A 17,852-nucleotide genomic window follows, 5' to 3' on the forward strand; every position below is an offset into this window, starting at 1 on the left:
AGAAGTTCTCTTTTGTGAAGTGTCTGGATTATACATGGTTGCGTTCTCCAGAAAATGCAGATATCCTTTGAAAAGGGATCTGTACTGCTTACCTTATTGTAGATCTGCAGTAATGAAGAAGTCAGATCCTATTAGAGTCTCTGTTCTTTATGCAGCTCTCTGAAGATGAAGGTGTTTCCTTTTAGAACAGATTTGGCAACTCCAGCCCCACCTGGCAAAACTGCTGGCAGCCAGAAGAAGGTTGGGAGAGGAGATAGGAACAGTCAAGAATGAGGTTTCAATACTCTGAGTTCAATACTCTGTGATTCAGGTAACGGGGAAAACCATAAAGTTTCCAGTGACCCTTTGTCACTTCCTGTATCAGCTTTCGGTAACTACACGAGACTTCTTTTTCTTTCTTAATTTGTCTCCTATCATCGCTTGGAGCGGGAGCAGGCAATCATGAAACCAGGCAATCATGAAACCTTGCCTCTGGCTCCTGTTTCCAAGTGCTGGTCCTGTGGCTGGTAGGAGGGAAATAATGTTAAAAAACTGCTGTTGGGCAATGGCATAATGTCTCTTCCAGGGAGAAACCAGAAGTGGTGTCTGCCCACTCTGGGAATAGCCAGAAACTCTGTGGTTTCCCTAGGTTTTCCCAAAAGTGATGTCACACTGTCGCCCAACATCATCCCCTCCCCCCCCCCCCCGAATTCCCTCCAGTTTCCAGACACTGGCAACTTCCAGCTGGTGGCTGGAGATCTCCTGCTATTACAACTGACCTCAAGGTGACAGAGATCAGTTTGATATGTCTGTCTTATTGTATCAATACCCAATAACAATAAAACAGCAGGAGGTTGAAGATTCAAAGCAGTTTGTTTTATTGGCCAATACACAAAACGCCTGGTGAAAATTTCCTAAAGCGCAGGACAATTCACACACACACATCAAAGGATTGCAAGCATGAATATAGACTTCGATAATGGGTGGTTACGGAGGCGTAATATACACGTAAGAACCCAAATGCCATTTTCTCCAGGTGAACTGATCTCTATCTGCTGGAGATCAGTTGTAATAGCAGGAGATCTCCAGCCACCACCTGGAGGTTGGCAACCCTGATAAGCAGACACATGGGAACTGTACTTGTGGCCCTAAACTCAGGATTTATCAAGGAGCTGCTGTTCGGCTAAGCAAAAGAGAGATGTGTCCAGTGTGCCAGCCTTCCCCTTTTCCTCCTGCATACTGTTTGAATTCCCTTGCAATTCTGGCTATTGTTTTAGCTGCAGACTCATTATCAACCCTTTCCAATCTCGATGCTTGATCTCAGGCCAAAGGCTTATGGAAAAATATGTAAAGAATTTCGACACAGCCCTTGGAACATTTTTTATTAAATTCTTTCAGTCATGCAGACTAAATTAAAGGGGAACTATGCACACCAGAAAAGTATAAATATTAATTCAGACCTTGCCTTGCCAGACTCCTGAGGGAACCTTTTCATATGCAAGAAATCCTCTGTACTTATCTTAACAATGGAGGTCACAATTTGCAGTTTTCTGTGTTGCCTTATTTTATTGTTTCACTTTTTAAAAATGCCCTTAAAAGGGCAGAGCAGTCAGCTTTCATTATTAACATCCTGGGCTTTGTGTATGGCAAACGAAGACCCCTGGTCAGCAGCCATATTCCACATAGGAGCCTGGAGGGGGGAAAGTAACAGCCTAGGAACTTACATCTCTGTTGCCACTATCCTACCAAAATGGCCTTCTGCCCTTCCTTTTGCCACCCTCTACCTTTACTTCTGGTGTTGATGATTGCAGAGGGGCTAAGTCATGCCTCTCTCTATACACCCCCCAAAGAGCTTTGCGCTCAACTGGAAACAATCTTCTGATGGTCCCTGGCCCAAAAACCCACCTGGCTGTCCTTGGCCAGGGACAGGGCTTTTTCAGCCTTGGCCTTGGCCTGGTGGATCTCTCTGTCTAGTGAAACCCGTGCCCTGTGGGACTTGGTTCAGTTCCACAGGGCTTGTAAGTAGGGTTGCCGGGGGAGGGGGTTCCACCTAGCCACTCCAGAGTGGTGATCGTGTGTGTGCACAGCTGCGTGCACACGATGACATCACTTCCAGGTTTACCTCCGGAATCGCTGCATTGCCACAGCCGCTTTAGCACTCAACCCCTTGAAATTTGTGGGTTCGAGTGCTAAATTGGCTACAGTGATGCTGTGCTTCCGGGGGTAAACCCGGATGTTCCACCAGGCCTATAGATGAAGGCAGCATGGACTCATCTGTCCTCCCTCCTTTCCTCCCTCCTTTCCTCCCTCTCCCTTTTCTTTATTTCTTGCTAAACTCGATCAGATTTTACATCTTTCCATCCTTCTTTTGGGACTCCCCTTATTGCTCATGGAAATTAACGTCACTGCATAGTAATGGTGATCCCCTTTTTGTATTGGTATTAAAGTGTATGTAGAGGGAATCATAGCTAGGGTGCCATTTTTTTTTAGCTAGGATTGATTTTAAGATTTTAATAGTTATGACTGTGTATGCTGCTATGTTTTATATTGATTACCATGTATGGTTAGCTTGTTGTGAGCTGCCCTGCTGCCAGGAAAGGGTGGGGTATAAATCAAATAGTAATAATAATAAGAAGAATTGGTTTTTATACCCCAGGCTTCATGTGGCAGAGTGGGTATTGAACCCGGTTCTCCAGGTTAGAGTCCCCCACTCTTAACCCCTGAAGTCTGGTTTTGAATACAAAAAAGTCCGCCATTTGGATTTTGAGTAGATAAGAAAATTTAGCTGCACGTTAAGAAAAATCCAGTGCTACTGCCCTTCCGGGGAAGTGCCACACAGACAGAAGACTGGATATTTGAATGTTCTTATGCACATATTCAACACACCCTCAGTTTCTAGGAAAAGCTAGTGTGATAGAATTCTAATTTAGGATGAAGTTAACATGCTAGTTTCCTATTGGCATTTTTTCAAGACAGATTGCTAGCCCCACACTCTATAGTATTTTACCGCTGTAGCAGAACTGCAGCAAGACAGTGCTGTGGTTAGAGCACTGAACTCGGATGTGGGAGATCCAGGTTGAAATCTCCACCCTGCCAAGAAGCTCCCTGGGTGGCCCTGGGCCAGTCATTCTGTCTCAGCCTATCTTATCTCATAGGGTTGTTGTGAGGGCACAACGGAGGAGGGAAGGAGGAGGGAAGAATCACATATGCCCTGAGCGCCTTGTGGGATGGGTGGGATAAAAATGTGTGTCCCGAAGATACTAGTATTCTTATGCAAATGTACCCAGCTCAGTACATGTACCGTATTTGATTTTTGTGAGTGCTATTTCCATCATTCGGGTTTGGCAAAGAGGTAAGCTCTTGCAACTGGATAAATTATCATTAAGTTTAAAACCTGCTTGTTGTTACATACTGCCTGCTGATTATTGGGCTGTATATTTTCCTGCCTCTTACCACAAGATGGGAGTGAGCAGCAATATCAGGGGTAGTACTTAGCAACAGCAGCTATTTAAAGGCAGGGAAATCACCATATGCAATTTTGGGGGAAGAGAAAATTGTCATAATTGTTAGTTAATAGGAAGTTGGTGTGGCTTGTGGGTCGTACTCTTGCAGTAGTGAAACATTGAAATATGGTTGTCAAACCACCCAGTGGGAATAGAACACTTCAGTTAAAAAAAAAAAAAAAAAAAAAACAGATCCCGTCCAAAAAGCCATAGGTGATATGCAGATGCTAGACATCCGGAGACTTGGAGTCAGTTGGACAGAACAGGACTGTCATGTCCTGTGGGTCATACTCTCTCTCCCTCTCCCACCCCCCACCCCCAGCTGTGCTGTTGGGGCAAACATGTTTCAAAAACCTCAGGAACATAGTAGGCTGGACACTATAGGTGGGCAAAAAATAATGGATGTACTCCGACCTACATATTTATCATAATTTCTATCCTGCCCTTCTTCTAAGGAGCTCATTCTATCTTGGCAACAGCCTTGTGGGAGGGGTTGAACTGAGAAAGGGTGATTGGTCCAGAGTCACTCAGTGAACTTTATGGCTCAATGGAGATTTGAACCTGATCATCTCTGGTCCTAATCCAGCACTCTACCTGCCTGAGAAAGAATGCTTTCCTTTTGGGTGATGGGCTGGTTACCACCCAATATCATATCTAATTCCAGCCAACCCAACTGCAAGCTCTGTAGGGCTGTTTTTTGCTCTGGGTAACTTCAGCATTAGGTGAGTGAGAAAATGCTACAGATGCATCTCCTATTTTGCCTCCCATGACTTGAAAGGCTATGTTTTTTTCCCATGGATCTGGTTTAGTCACCTCTCAGGAATCAAATCACTTTATGGTTAACTGACCTAGTAATCAGTTGTAGACAAATCACATTAATACACCATGTGTTCCTTGCTGTTACTCTCCACTTCTCTGTAGAAGAATCACATTTTCACAGCAAACCTAACATTTGAAAGCTGCTTCTCAAGAAGGCAGTTGACCCTGGAGAGTGTCCAGAGAATTCTCACCAGTCTGGGAAGAGAAAACAGGACAGTTCATCTTGGATTATCCAACAATGTGCTAATTTTTTTTTTTGTAACTTCTAGAGTAAACAACTTTGTTCCTTGCTGAAATTTTTTTTTTTAAGGACTGATTCGCAGCAGTTAGAGAGAGCTGAAGTCAAGCCACTGGCTTCTTAGTCCTCTAATACAAACATTAGCAAAAATGTTTATATTACTGTGCATAGGAGAGGTCAGATGTCACAAATGCAACTCCTATGTTGCATAAACCACAGAATCCCAGAAATTTGGGGGAATGCTTTTTAAAGTTAAAGGTATCTTTAAAAAATATATTCGGAATGTGCTCAGAGGTACAGATATTGCAGAAATGGATGAAACTGACTAAATCCCTGGATATGCAATAAGTCCTCTACTTGATATGCATTTTTACCATAACTACTCCCTGGTATTTGATCCTTTTTTTAAAAAGAAAAGAGAGTTTTTAAATTCCAAAGCTTCCAAACTTCCAAAGCCTGTCAGTAGATGTAATGGGTGTTTCTCACTCTGTATTATGCCCTTCATTTGCACAATTGGCAAATGCCCCCTCCTTTCATCAAGGCTCAAGGGCAACAGCCCACAGGGCTAATGCACAGGACCCCCCCCCCCATAAGCTATTTTCCTCTCCATGGAGGTCATTCTGATCTTGTTCAAAGTTATGGGTCCTCCGACTTATTTAGTAAAAGCAAAAATTAAAAATTTCAAGCAAACTGATTCATTTTTACCTGTACCAGATACTGTTGAAAGTTCCATTAAGTTTTTTACCCACCCTTTTTTCCAGCACAGCTTGGGGTTCTTTGTTCTCCATTTTATTCTCACAACAACCCTGTGAGGTAGGTTAGATGTTTAGAGTTGGATTTGGTCCTGGATCTCCCCAATCCTAGTTTAACAGTCTAACCATTATGTGACACTGGCTGTGGTTGTGATGAGTGAGTTGGACAATCCATTCATCACAACTGGATGGCAGAATCCCTAGTCAGGAAAAAACACAATGGTTACAGCCAATGGTTACAATGGGAAAAGCCAATGGTTACAGGAAATGAAGTAACCCTGATATGTAAGTCTGAGCAAAAGGAAACTGAGTCAGGAAATGTGGCAGCAGCAGTTGTTGCTGTGTCATGATGAGGGTAATATCTTACTGTGGCCACTGGAAAAACATCCAGGAGTATGTGGCAACTAGGGCTGTCAAAAAAATAATAATTCGGTACAGTTCGGATTCGGACGAATTTGGCCCTTGTGGGTTCGGTACGTGCCGAAGTCCAAACTCCCCCACTTCGGATCCGTTCAATTTGGCGGGAATTCAAAGTTCGGAAACAAATTTGGCCGAATAAAGCCATTAAAAACACAACTGCGCCTTTCCGCGGCTCGGGGGGGGGCATTTTTGGGCTTAGAGGTCCCAAACTTTTGGCAGAGCTTCAAAGGACGTTTATTGAAAGACTCCCCAAGTTTTGTAAAGATTGGGTCAGGGGGGGCTGAGATATGGGCCCTGAAAGGGGTCCCCCCCACCCTTAATGTTGTGCATCTCTCAGCAGAGCTTGCCGCCCACGCACAAAGCTCCCAGCCCGACAACAGCGGAGAAATTAGCAAAACAACTGCAAACACAACCTTGTTAAACAACACCTTTGCAACACACAACTGAAACCTCCCCCCTCAAACCAGGGAGCGAGAGACTTGAGGGGGAACACACACCCCAGGCAGAACCGACGAAAGCCCCCTTTGGCTTCCCCCCCACCCACAGAAACTGCTCCCTCCCCACACACACACAGACTCTGCTTTCCCCCCCCCACACACACATACACAGGAGAAAAATTATAGATTAAAGCCCCCAAAGGGGTCTTACTGTGGCTGTCTTCTGTTCCATCAGGACGGGCTGTAATCCAAGATGATTCCAATTAGGCACGGAACGTTTTGCTCTGGAGAGATGCACACAGGATCGGATCGGCTGCCCCATTCATCCCAATAGGGGAAAGGGGAAAGCCCATATCTCGGGACCCCCTGACCCAATGTTCACAAAACTTGGGGGGTTCCTTAAGAAGCTTAATCTAAAGTTCCAGTGAAAGTTTTGTGTCTGCACCCCCAAAAATGCGCCCCCTGCAGCCATGGAAAGAGAAAAGGGGGGAGGCGATATTTCTGCCCCCACTGAACCCATCCTTACAAAACTTGGGTAGTATCTTAAGAATAATTCCCTGAAGCTATGATAAAAGTTTGGGGGCTATATCCCCAAAAAAGCGCCCCCTGCAGCCACATAAATGGAAAAGGGGGGAGAGAAAAGGGGGAGAGCCCATATCTCGAGACCCCCTGACCCAATGTTTACAAAACTTGGGGGTTATCTTAAGAACACTGGTCTGAAACTCCGCTCAAAGTTTGTGATTTGTACCCCCAAAAATGCGCCCCCTGCAGCCATGGAAAGAAAAAGGGGGGAGCCCATATCTCGGGACCCCCTGACCCAATGTTTACAAAACTTGGGGGGTACCTTAAGAAGCTTCATCTGAAGTTCCAGTGAAAGTTTTGTGTGTGCACCCCAAAAAATGCGCCCCCTGCAGCCACAGAAAGGAGCGAATGTGCACAAGCACCCCACACACACACACGAGGATTTCGCTCTCTCTCTCTCTCTCCCTGGCCGGGCCGCACATTAGCTGATTCCTCCAGTACTCAATCCTGACTGATTGGCCAGAAGAAGACCCAGCTTGCCCACCGATTGGCCGGGGGAGGAGAATGCTGCTTACTGACGGTTATGCTGCTTACTGACGGCCGAATTGGCCGAATTTATTCGCTAACTCCCGAACTCGCTGAATTCGGCCCCCCCGGTTGCCCGCCAGTTTTGAGTTCGGATCCGTCCGAACAGAAAAGCAACGAATCAGGGGAAATTCGGTTGATTTTCAGTTCGGACCGAACCGAATTGACAGCCCTAGTGGCAACATGGTGGAACAACTGGAGTCCAAGAAATATACAAAATTTTGTTTTGCAATGGAGATCTTGCAATGGCACTTGCTTGCTGCTCGTTTTGCTCATTACTGTTTATTGCCTAGAGCAGAATGAGGCGGCCATGGCCGTGAAGTAGTGGAATTGACAAAAACATTCAGTGTGTATGTGAGGGGTGACACTCCGAGTGCTTGACACCCCACCCACCCGAAGACAACTCTGTGCAAGGAGAACATGTTGCATAGCTAGAAGCAGGATGAGCTAGTGTTTCTTTGGGCCTGAGATGCTAGCTTTCCACTTAATGAGAGTTCTCTTATGAAGGGGAAATTAGCTCATACCTGGTCTCTGAACTGATACAATCTGTTCTACCACCCCAGGACAATACAACCTAATTCTGCTGCATGTGTAGATCAAGTCCTTTTGTTGAAATTCCAGGGGTTGTTTTGCTTAACCTCTTGTGTGTTCTTTCCAGTTGTTAAAAGGAATGGCCATCTCTCACCGGAAAAATATGGACAAGCCAGAAGACGAGGATGAGGAAGAAAGTGGTGATTGTGACGATGAAGATGATTGTGTTGGGGACAGTTCCGGAAACGGTGGCTTACAAGTGAAGAATCAGCTGAGGTTCTTGGCAGGTAACAGGGAAGCCAGAGATTGCGAAGCGTTCATTCCAGACTGATGGAGGATCCGTAGCTATAGAAGTGATACATATCTACCATACATTTCCATCAAAATTACTTCAAGTCTGTGTTGTTCCTTTTGGTCTCCCTCTCCTATGCTCCCGGTATTGTCACAAGAGGCTGGCTTGGCGAAACCATCACAAGTTGAAACAGAGCACTATGAAGGTCACCCAACATAGGCCAGTTTGGGTTGTAGACTAATGTGCATCTTTTGGCCCTACCCACAAATTCCTGGATATGACAGAAAGGCAGGGCTATTCCTTCTCCTTTAGCTGGCAAAGCTGAATCTTGCTAAATTGCAGCCAGAACACTTTCTTAGGATGCAAGGGAGGGTTTACCACACTATCCTTGCAATCTAGCCACATGGATCTAATTATAAATTACTGACTTGGAAAAGAGGTTGTTGATCTTCTGGCTATGATAGCCCATTTCAAGGTCACAAATGGATGTGGCAAACAATAACAAGAGGCGTTATCTTCCCGTGAACTCTAATTTCAAAAATTATTTGCTGCCTCCAGGAGCCCTTAGTTCCTCAAAGACATCATTCTTTGTGTTATGTAAAGTAGGTGCTTAGAGGGCCAAAGATGGAGGGGTAATTAGCCTTCAAAAGGTGAAGCTTGGTTCCCCCCTTTCAGTTACAGGAAGAATGCCCTTTTGCACCATTAAAGGATTAAAGGCCTTGGCTCACTCAACAATTTTACTCACAAGATATATGGAGCATGCATACACTCCATGAAACTATTTGCTTGTGGTATCTACTTACTGTTTTTCATTGAAGGCCGGTCTAACTTTAAGTGGTGTTCAGATACAGATAAAGTAACTGCTGGTTATGGCTATACCTGAGAGCCAGTGTGGTGTTAGCATTTAAGAGTGTCAGCCTAGGATGGGGTTCAGAACGCCCCCCCCTTCAGCATACTGAGTGACCTGGCACTAGGGGTGTGCATTTGGCTAAAGCCAAACTGAAACCTCCCCTCCCCTGGAAAATACGTTTTTGGTATTTTTTCAGGTTTTTTTTTTACCAGTTTAAAAATGGCAGTAATTAAAGGGAGCCGAAAAGGTGGATCCCAAATAATGCCAATTTTTCAGGTTCAGGTTTAATAAACCTGAACATATTTGAAATTTTTGAAAAAGCCGAATCCACTATAGTTTGTTCCTCTATCTAACTTGCTTTACAGGGTGGTTGTAAGGATGAAATTTGCGGGGGGTGGGGGGCTAGGACAAAACTGCTACGTATGCCTTCCTGAAAATCTTGGAGAAACAATAGGATAAAAATATAATAGCTGCAGAAATATGAGCAGTCCGTTAAATTATGAATGCAGCAACTCTTGGTTGGAGGCTTTGGCTCACAGAATCCCTGTAATGCCAAGCGTAACTGGCTTTCAGCAGTATGGGTCTTTGTGGTGAACTGGTACAGATAAGTATCTCAATGTTACAGTGTTCTCCAACCCGGCTGCTGTACACATCCAACATCCAGCACGGCCTGTCTTAGTCCTGAGAGCCTGAGCCTGGGAAAGCCAACCTTCTTTCAAGAACCATTCGTTTCTCTTGTCCGAGACCAGACAACTGAACCTGGATAGAATCAGCCCTGCGGCTTTCAAGTTTAAAGAGGGAAACATAGTCTCTTAAAACGAGGCCAGATGCTTATATAAAATCTCCTTCCTTGATCTCTGACAATTACCTCGTATTTAATAGAGTGGAAACTGAGGTATTTAGCCGCTGCCTGTCAGGCTCACCATATATATATATTTATATATATATATGGTGTATTTTATTAAAGAGTAAATAAAACACAGATAGTGAAATGTTTGAGAAGGGAGCAGCCATGGCCTTTCAAGTACTCTTATTTTAACTTGGTGAACATTGGTCAGTGCAAGCCATCTGCAGCTTGTATGTGGAGGAAGGACTTCTCTGTGCTTGTGGAGTATTTGGAAAATCCTGGGGGGGTCAAACTGGACATTATTTGAAAGATTAGTTATTAGCTCGCCCCATCTTTTCTTTTTATTAAATGAAATGCAGCTGTGGGGTGTGTGTGATAATTTGATCAGAGCAGAGGCAGTGCTGAGAAAAAGCATCCTTAACCCTTTCTCTCCATAATGTTTTCCTGTTCAAAATCTCCTTCCCACTCTGGGATGGTTTGTCCTGTGGGGAAGGGAGAATCTACTCCCCCCCCCAAAGGGAAGGCTAACAGTAGCCTGGGGTAAATTCTGTTCAGAAGGGGTTTCCCCACCGCCAATGCTGCAATCAAACTGGCAGCCCTTCTCTCTCTCTTTTTTTTTATAACATAACATAACACATAAATCAAAACAAACAAATACTATAAAAATAAAAATAAAAATGAAAGTACAAAAGAGTATAGATTATATAATCTGGTTAATACATTCAAAATTGCAAAGTTACAAAATGCAAAAATACCCTTTTGACCCTCCACCCACTTTAAAAAGTGACCCATCACCAGACTTCCGAAGAAATGTCTAAACAGTTTAAAAATTACTTTATTAACAATAAAATTAAAGAATAAAAATAAAACTAGTTTCTATAACTCACTAACTAAATTAGTAAAATCCATTTTTGTCAGTTTGTCCCAATATGTGACGGCCTTTGCCCATGTTTTTTTAAATTCTTCCATATCTTTTCCATGTTGGAATTCTGTTAATTTGGCCATCCTCATATACATCCATAATTTCTCTCTCCAGTCACTTATTGATGGTTTATTTACTTGCTTCCAAACTTTAGCTATTACAATTCTTGCAGCAGCAAAACTATATTGACAAATGACCCTATCATTTCTATCCATATTTTCTTGAGGAATTCCCAATAAACAGAATGCAGGATTTCTTTTTACTCTCTTATTAATCAACTTATTAGTTTCTCTAATAACTTTTTTCCAAAAACTTTTAATTTTTTTACATATTCACCATGCATGCATAAAAGTTCCTCTTTCTTTTCCACATTTCCAGCATAAAGCCATATCTCCTTTTTTCATTTTACTTATCATCACTGGAGTTATATACCATCTATAGAACATTTTGTATAAGTTCTCTCTAATTTCATTGGTTATTGTAAATTTAAATTCTTTCTTCCACAAATTTCCCCATGTTTCCAAATCAATATTATATTTTATATTTAGGGGGCTGTAATATAAATATATTATATTTAGGGGACTGTGCTCTCCGAGGGGTGCATGCTGGGTCCTGGTCCAAAGTCCAGTTCTCGTGCCAGCTGCTCCCAAGAGGGGTGCCCCCAGGACAAATGCAAATACAAGACCAGGACCTAGCATGCACCCCCCAGAGGGCACAGTCCCCTCAATGTGGGGGTGTATGATATGTGGTGGTCCAAACTGTCTTTTGGGGTGCAGAGCTTTTAAATTGTACTCAATATCATTCAGGAACTAGGAAATGTGAATAGGGAACTGGGAACCAACTTCAGCCTTCTTCTGGAAAGTGGGTTTTGCAGCTTTCGTATGGCTTTAAAGAAACCACCTGCAAAACCAGAAGTGACAAATGAAATGTGTGTGCACCTCTTGGGAAGTGATGCATCTCTCAAATGGTTATCAGCTCTCTTTGAAACTTTTGCTCATCTGCAGTTATTTAGTTAACCTTTCTTACTGGTTTGTCCCTCTTCAGGGCTGTCCCTGGTAAGCCAGGTAAACACAAGTTTCAGTGGCACTTTAGCAGGTGCCCAGATAAATTCAGTATAGATCTCTGGTCAGCAATTATGTTGTAAGGATGGTCATTGTGTGATTTAGGCTTTGGCCCCGTACCTTTTCACACATTAGTCTGCCAGACAGTCTTGTCATCTCAATCAGAGAAACGTTTTTTGAACATTGCTCTATTTCCCTTTTTTTTAAATGTTGGAAAGCACAGAGTCGGCATCCTGTGCATGTAGAACTCTCTTAAAATAGAATATGTACTTGTACCCATGTGCTTATTATGCCTCATGGACAGCAAATTGTGTCTACAGGGTAAAATTACAGTCTTTTCCCAGCATTGCAAGAGGTGATGACACAGCATACAGAGGAATAGCAAGCCTGTATTCAGCGAGTTGATGGCTGAATGAAACCTCCATGTTCTGACTCAGTACAGCCCTGAACACCCACTTTGTGTTGTTTCCCAAAAGCATCTGTCTAGCCACTGAGAAATGGGATGCTGGCCTGGGTGGGCCCTCAGTCTGAGCCTGCCAGCCTACTCCTTCATTGCATTGACAATTCTGAAATCAAACCTTTCTTTGCTCACGTGTTCCAAGGACGTGCATCTGTTTGTGTTTGATTTCAGCATGCTATCCACTGAATAGCTGGGTTGTTGGAACTCTCCCATACAGGTGTCACTTTTCACAAAGCAGGTGAACAGTCTATAAGGTGCCAGGTGCAGTGACTTGAGAAAGAGTACCACTGGAGGAGCTGAGCATCTAATACTCCTTCACTCCTCATCCACAATAAGGGTTGCCAGGTCCCTCTTTGCCACCAGCGGGAGGTTTTTGGGGCGGAGCCTGAGGAGGACAGGGTTTGGGGAGGGGAGGGACTTCAATGCCATAGAGTCCAATTGCCAAAGTGGCCATTTTCTCCAGGTGGACTGATCTCTGGAGATCAGTTGTAATAGCAGGAGATCTCCAGCTGGTACCTGTAGGTTGGCAGCCTTATCCATGATTCAAGTGTTCAGGGAGCCCTGTTGGGTATGCATGACTCACCAGAGAGAAGGACCATTGGCTGCTCCGTCTCTTGGTCAAGGGGTGGGCTGACAAGCAGAGCAACATAGAGGTGGCTGAGTCCCACCACGGAAGGTGGCAACCTTCCTTTCTTCGTTGTGGAGCCATCTATAAGCATGTGACCCGCTTCCACTAGGCCTGTGTGGTGAGAATGTGTGAACATTTCTGACATTAGCTTGTCACCATATGTCCAAGGAGCTCCGTGTGGTCTAGTGGCTAGAGCAGTGATGGCGAAACTTTTAGAGACCGAGTGCCCAAACTGCAACCCCAAACCCACTTATTTATCGCCGAGTGCCAATGCGGCAATTTAACCTGAATACTGAGGTTTTAGTTTAGAACAGGGGTGGGGAACCTTTTTTCTGCCAAGGGCCATTTGCATATTTATAACATCGTTCGGGGGCCATAACCAGGTGTAGATCTCCTGGTGTGTGTGTGTGGGGGGAAGCTAGGGTTGCCAGGTCCTCTTCACCACTGGCGGGAGGTTTTGGGGGTAAAGCCTGAGGAGGGCGGGGTTTGGGGAGGAAGACTGCACAGCCATAGAGCCCAATGGCCAAAGTGGCCATTTTCTCCAGGGGAACTGATGTCTATTGGCTGGAGATCAGTTGTAATAGCAGGAGATCTCCAGCCACCACCTGGAGGTTGGCAACCTTAGGGGAGGCTATGCAGAGAAGGCTTGGAGGGTGCCTCAGCTCCCCCATGTCTTCCCCCTCCTCCCAGGTGGGAAGGCAGCCAGCGGTGGGCCCAGGCAACCAAGGTGCCAGGGGGGCGCAGCTTGCAGCCTGCGGTCGATCTGCAGGGAAGGAAAGAAGGAAGGAAGGAAAGAAAGAAGGAAGGAAAGAATGAAGGACAGAAAGAAGGAAGGAAGCAGGGAAAGAAAGAAGGAAAGAAGGAAAGGAAGGAAGGAAAGAAAGTAGGAAGGAAGGAACGACAGAAAGAAGGAAAGAAAGGGAAGAAGGAAGGAAGGAAAGAAAGAAGCAAGGAAAGAAGGAAGGAAGGAAGGAATGAAGGACAGAAAGAAGGAAGGAAGGAAGGACAGAAAGGAGGAAGGAAGGGAAGAAAGAAGGGAAAAAAGAAGGATAGAAAGAAGGAAGGAAGGAAGGAAGGACAGAAAGGAGGAAGGAAGGGAAGAAAGAAGGGAAGAAAGAAGGATAGAAAGAAGGAAGGAAGGACAGAAAGAAGTAAGGAAAGAAGGAAGGAAGGAATGAAGGACAGAAAGAAGGAAGGAAGGAATGAAGGACAGAAAGAAGGAAAGGAGGAAGGAAGGGAAGAAAGTAGGAAGGAAGGAACGACAGAAAGAAGGAAAGAAAGGGAAGAAGGAAGGACAGAAAGAAGGAAGGAAGGAATGAAGGACAGAAAGAAGGAAGGAAGGACAGAAAGAAGGAAAGGAGGAAGGAAGGGAAGAAAGAAGGACAGAAGGAAGGAAGGACAGAAAGAAGTAAGGAAAGAAGGAAGGAAGGAAAGAATGAAGGACAGAAAGAAGGCAGAAAGGAAGCATGGAAAGGAGAGAGAGAGAAAGAAAGAAAGAAAAGGAGAGAGAAAAAGAGGGGGGAAAGAGGCAGAAAAAGAGGAGAGAAAGAATAGGAGAGTGACAGAAAAAGGAAGAAAAGAGAGAAAAGCCTTCACACACACACACAGCCGGCTCCCTGCGACCGGGCTTCAGCTTTCCCACCTCTCCCCCCCCCACCCCCAAGTCCACAAAAGTCCTCCACCTGATCGGCTCCCATGCGGATGCTCCGGCCCCGGGAGGGAGCGATTGGCTTTTTCCTCTTCTTCCCCCCCCCTCCCTCTGCGGCGGCCGAGAGAGGTTTCAACCCCTGTGCCGCGCGGCGTGCAGGGACGCTTTGCCTTCCCGGCTTGGGGGAAGCGTCTTCCTCCCTCCCGCCTCCTCTTGCTGATGGCGAGAGGGGGTTTAAAGGGGCCGCAGCGTTCCTGCACGCTGCGGCTTCAGAGAGGGCCGTGCTGCGCTGCGTTTCTCTGGCAGCTGCAGCGGAGCCCAGTCTGGGCCAGGAGCCTTCTTACTCCTCCTCCCAGAGGCTCCGGGGGCTGCTTGGGCGCAAGTCCCGCCGGCCGCCACCGCAGCACGCCCCCCCCACCGCACGGGCCGCTCCCCCCCCACCGCACGGGCCGCTCCCGCTCCCCGGCTCCGCTTCACAGGCCGCTCGGCTGGGCAGAACCGGGGCGGCGGCGGCGGCTCCTCTTGGCCGAGCGGGGGAGGCGCCGCAGGTGGCTGCCCGGCCTTCAGGGGCCTTTTGCAGCGGGCGGGCGGGCCCTAAGGGCGACTGCTGCCGGCTTGCCCGCTGTCCCCGCTCCCAATCCGTAGTCGCTGCGGACCGCCCGTGGCGCGGGGCCAGGCAAAGCCGCGCCTCGACCCCTCGCCTCCAGCCCGGGAAGGGAAGGGGAAGGAAGGCTGCTTCCCCGGGGGGTGAGTGGAGGTGGCCGGGCGCGTGCCGGCAGAGAGGGCTACGCGTGCCAGAGTCGGCACGCGTGCCATAGGTTCGCCAACACAGGGCTAGAGTGTCGGACTAGGATCAGGGAGACTCAGGTTCAGATCTCCACTCTGCCATGGAAGCTTTCTGGATAACTTTGGGCCAGACACATGCTCTCAGCCAAACATACCTCACAGAGTTGTAGTTGTGAGGATAAAATGGGGGAGAGGAGAACAGCATAAGCCACTTTGGGTCCTCATTGGAGAAAAAGGCAGGGTATAAAAGAACTAACTAAATATTTATTTAGGGATTTATATCCTGCATTTCTCCTCAGTTGGGGATCCAGAGCAGCTCTCCCCTATTTTATCCTTGCAACAACAGCTCTGTGAGGTAGATTAGGCTTAGAGTGTGTGACAGGAAGGGTTGCCACTGGTCCCTCTTCACAACTGGTGGGAGGATTTTCAGGCAGGGCAGGATTTGGGGAGGGGAGGGACTTCAATACCATAGAGTTCAGTTGCCAAAGCTGCCATTTTCTCCAAGTGAGCTGATCTCTATCGGCTGGAGATCAGTTGTAGTAGCAGCTAATACCTGGAGGCTGGCAACCCTAGTGACAGGCCCAGAATCACTCAATAAGCTTCCACAACAGGGTATGGATTCAAACCTGAATCTCCCAGATCTAGCCCAACACTCTAACCTTAACATATCTCTGTGTACCTCATTTTACTTTAACCATGATTGATTGGTTGGCTTCTTAAGTTTCTTAAGTTGATTGGTTGGCTTAAGATTCTTAAGTTGGCTTCATGGAGATTTGAACCCAGTTCCAGCGATGGGTCTGCTACTATACTTTCCTGTTCTGAGATCTGATCATGCCCACATTGACCATCTGAGATCTGATCATGCCCACATTGGTGGCAATGGAGATTTGAGGGTTTGTGCAGTCCTGGAAATAGACTCTCGAAAAGCTAATTGGTATTTATGCCCCAGGCCTTCTTACTAGCCTGTTGATTTACACATACCTATGTTGGTCTCTTTTTGGCCACAAAGGACTACCTCTAGTAAAGCTCACTTGGGCCTAATTTAAGCATGACACCAGTGAGACACAGCAACTTGGCTGTGTGACATTGCATGTGCCTAGCATATCTTAATTGGGCCACTGCATGTGTAGCAGCGCAGGACCCAGGCACAGAAGGTAACTTCTCCTATTCTACCAGTGTCACATTTAAACTGGGCCACAGCCTGACTGCCAGGAGGCAAGTCACCTAGCTATAGGTAACTAGGTATGTAGCCTTTTTGAAGACTGAATTAGTGCCTTCCTTGAAGACTGGTGAGAAGTCTCCTCTTTGGAAACAACACTGTGGATGTCAAAATACAGTGTTAGATTTCCAAAACTGTGGCTGCTAAGCAAACAGACTTTCTGCATTTCCCCCCTACTGGTCCTTTTAGAATTAGCCCAAAGTCTTTGTTTGGAGATCTTAATTGATTGATAACAGATCGAAACAATAATAGAAAAGGCATGGGAGGGGGCAATTCCCAGTGTTAATGAGCTTATCTGAACTAGATAAAGTCTCTGAGCATTTTCTGAAATTTCTTTTCCTGTTAATGAAGACTTGGCTGGAAATCCAGAAATCTTTGGCAGTATGCAGATTTATGGAGGAGCAGGCAAAAGGAAGAGTTACCTTTGTCCCAGTTTGACAGTCCATAATTGCACTTGGAGTGACACTTTTCTTCATTTGCTTTTGTGTGTGTGTATGGGGTGGGTGTGATGCACATCGTAAATGGACAAATATGAAGGCAGAACAATGTGCGCAGTCAGCGGAAACTGGATCTGTTCCTAGATGAGCTTTCAAACCTAAACTTGATTTGTGGGTAGTGAATGGCAAAAATATGATAGGGGTTTCCCTTTGTCTGCTGAAGAAACTTCAGTTTGCTAAAGAAATTTGGGCCTTTGCTGGTAATTCTGGAGGTGCTTGTACGGCTAGGACTTTTGGTCTGTTGGCCAGACCTTTATTGTTTACCCTACTTGAGTTAATATGATTTTAAAAGTTTATATTCCACATGTGAACTTAGCCCAAAAGAACTTCGCTACCTTGGAATCACCAGCTGCTGAAAAATAGGCTGAGAGAAAGTAGTTGGTTCCCCGAGTGGTCTTAGCCGTGAGACATCTGGGGCTGTGGCCCTGGGCTGGGGGGTACCTGGCCACTGACAGCTAGGATTGCCAACCTCCAGGTAATACCTGGAGATCTCATGCTATTACAAGAGATCTCCAGCCGATAGAGATTAGTTCACCTGGAGAAAATGGCTGCTTTGGCAATTGGACTCTGTGGCATTGAAGTCCCTCCCCTCCCCAAACCCGCCCTCCTCAGGCTCCACCCGAAAACCTCCCACCAGTGGCGAAGAGGAACCTGACAACCCTATCCATATGTGATTTCCTCAGTGCTCAGGTGTATAGTGTCTGATTGGATCATGACTGTGCATGTGAAGAAGGGGTTTTGGCCTCTCCCTGTAATATTTTCCTAAACTGAAGCAGCCCGAGGGAAAGACTATTTGGACCACTGGGAAAACTAGGAAATGGGGGGTGGGTGCTGATGCCCTTTCACCTCATGCACT

General features: G+C 45.9%; 1 protein-coding gene across 1 annotated transcript in view; it reads left to right on the plus strand.

Annotated features, from left to right (window-relative positions):
• GPC3 (glypican 3) overlaps window positions 1-17,852 on the plus strand; it is a 299,948-nt gene that overhangs the window by 258,708 nt on the left and 23,388 nt on the right. Inside the window, exon 7 of the mRNA XM_056859209.1 lies at window positions 7,914-8,073. Within this exon, the coding sequence (XP_056715187.1) occupies window positions 7,914-8,073 (160 nt within the window). The remainder of the gene's footprint in view (window positions 1-7,913; window positions 8,074-17,852) is intronic.

The sequence above is a fragment of the Euleptes europaea genome, chromosome 13 (assembly GCF_029931775.1).
Source record: "Euleptes europaea isolate rEulEur1 chromosome 13, rEulEur1.hap1, whole genome shotgun sequence".
Taxonomy (NCBI): domain Eukaryota; kingdom Metazoa; phylum Chordata; class Lepidosauria; order Squamata; family Sphaerodactylidae; genus Euleptes; species Euleptes europaea.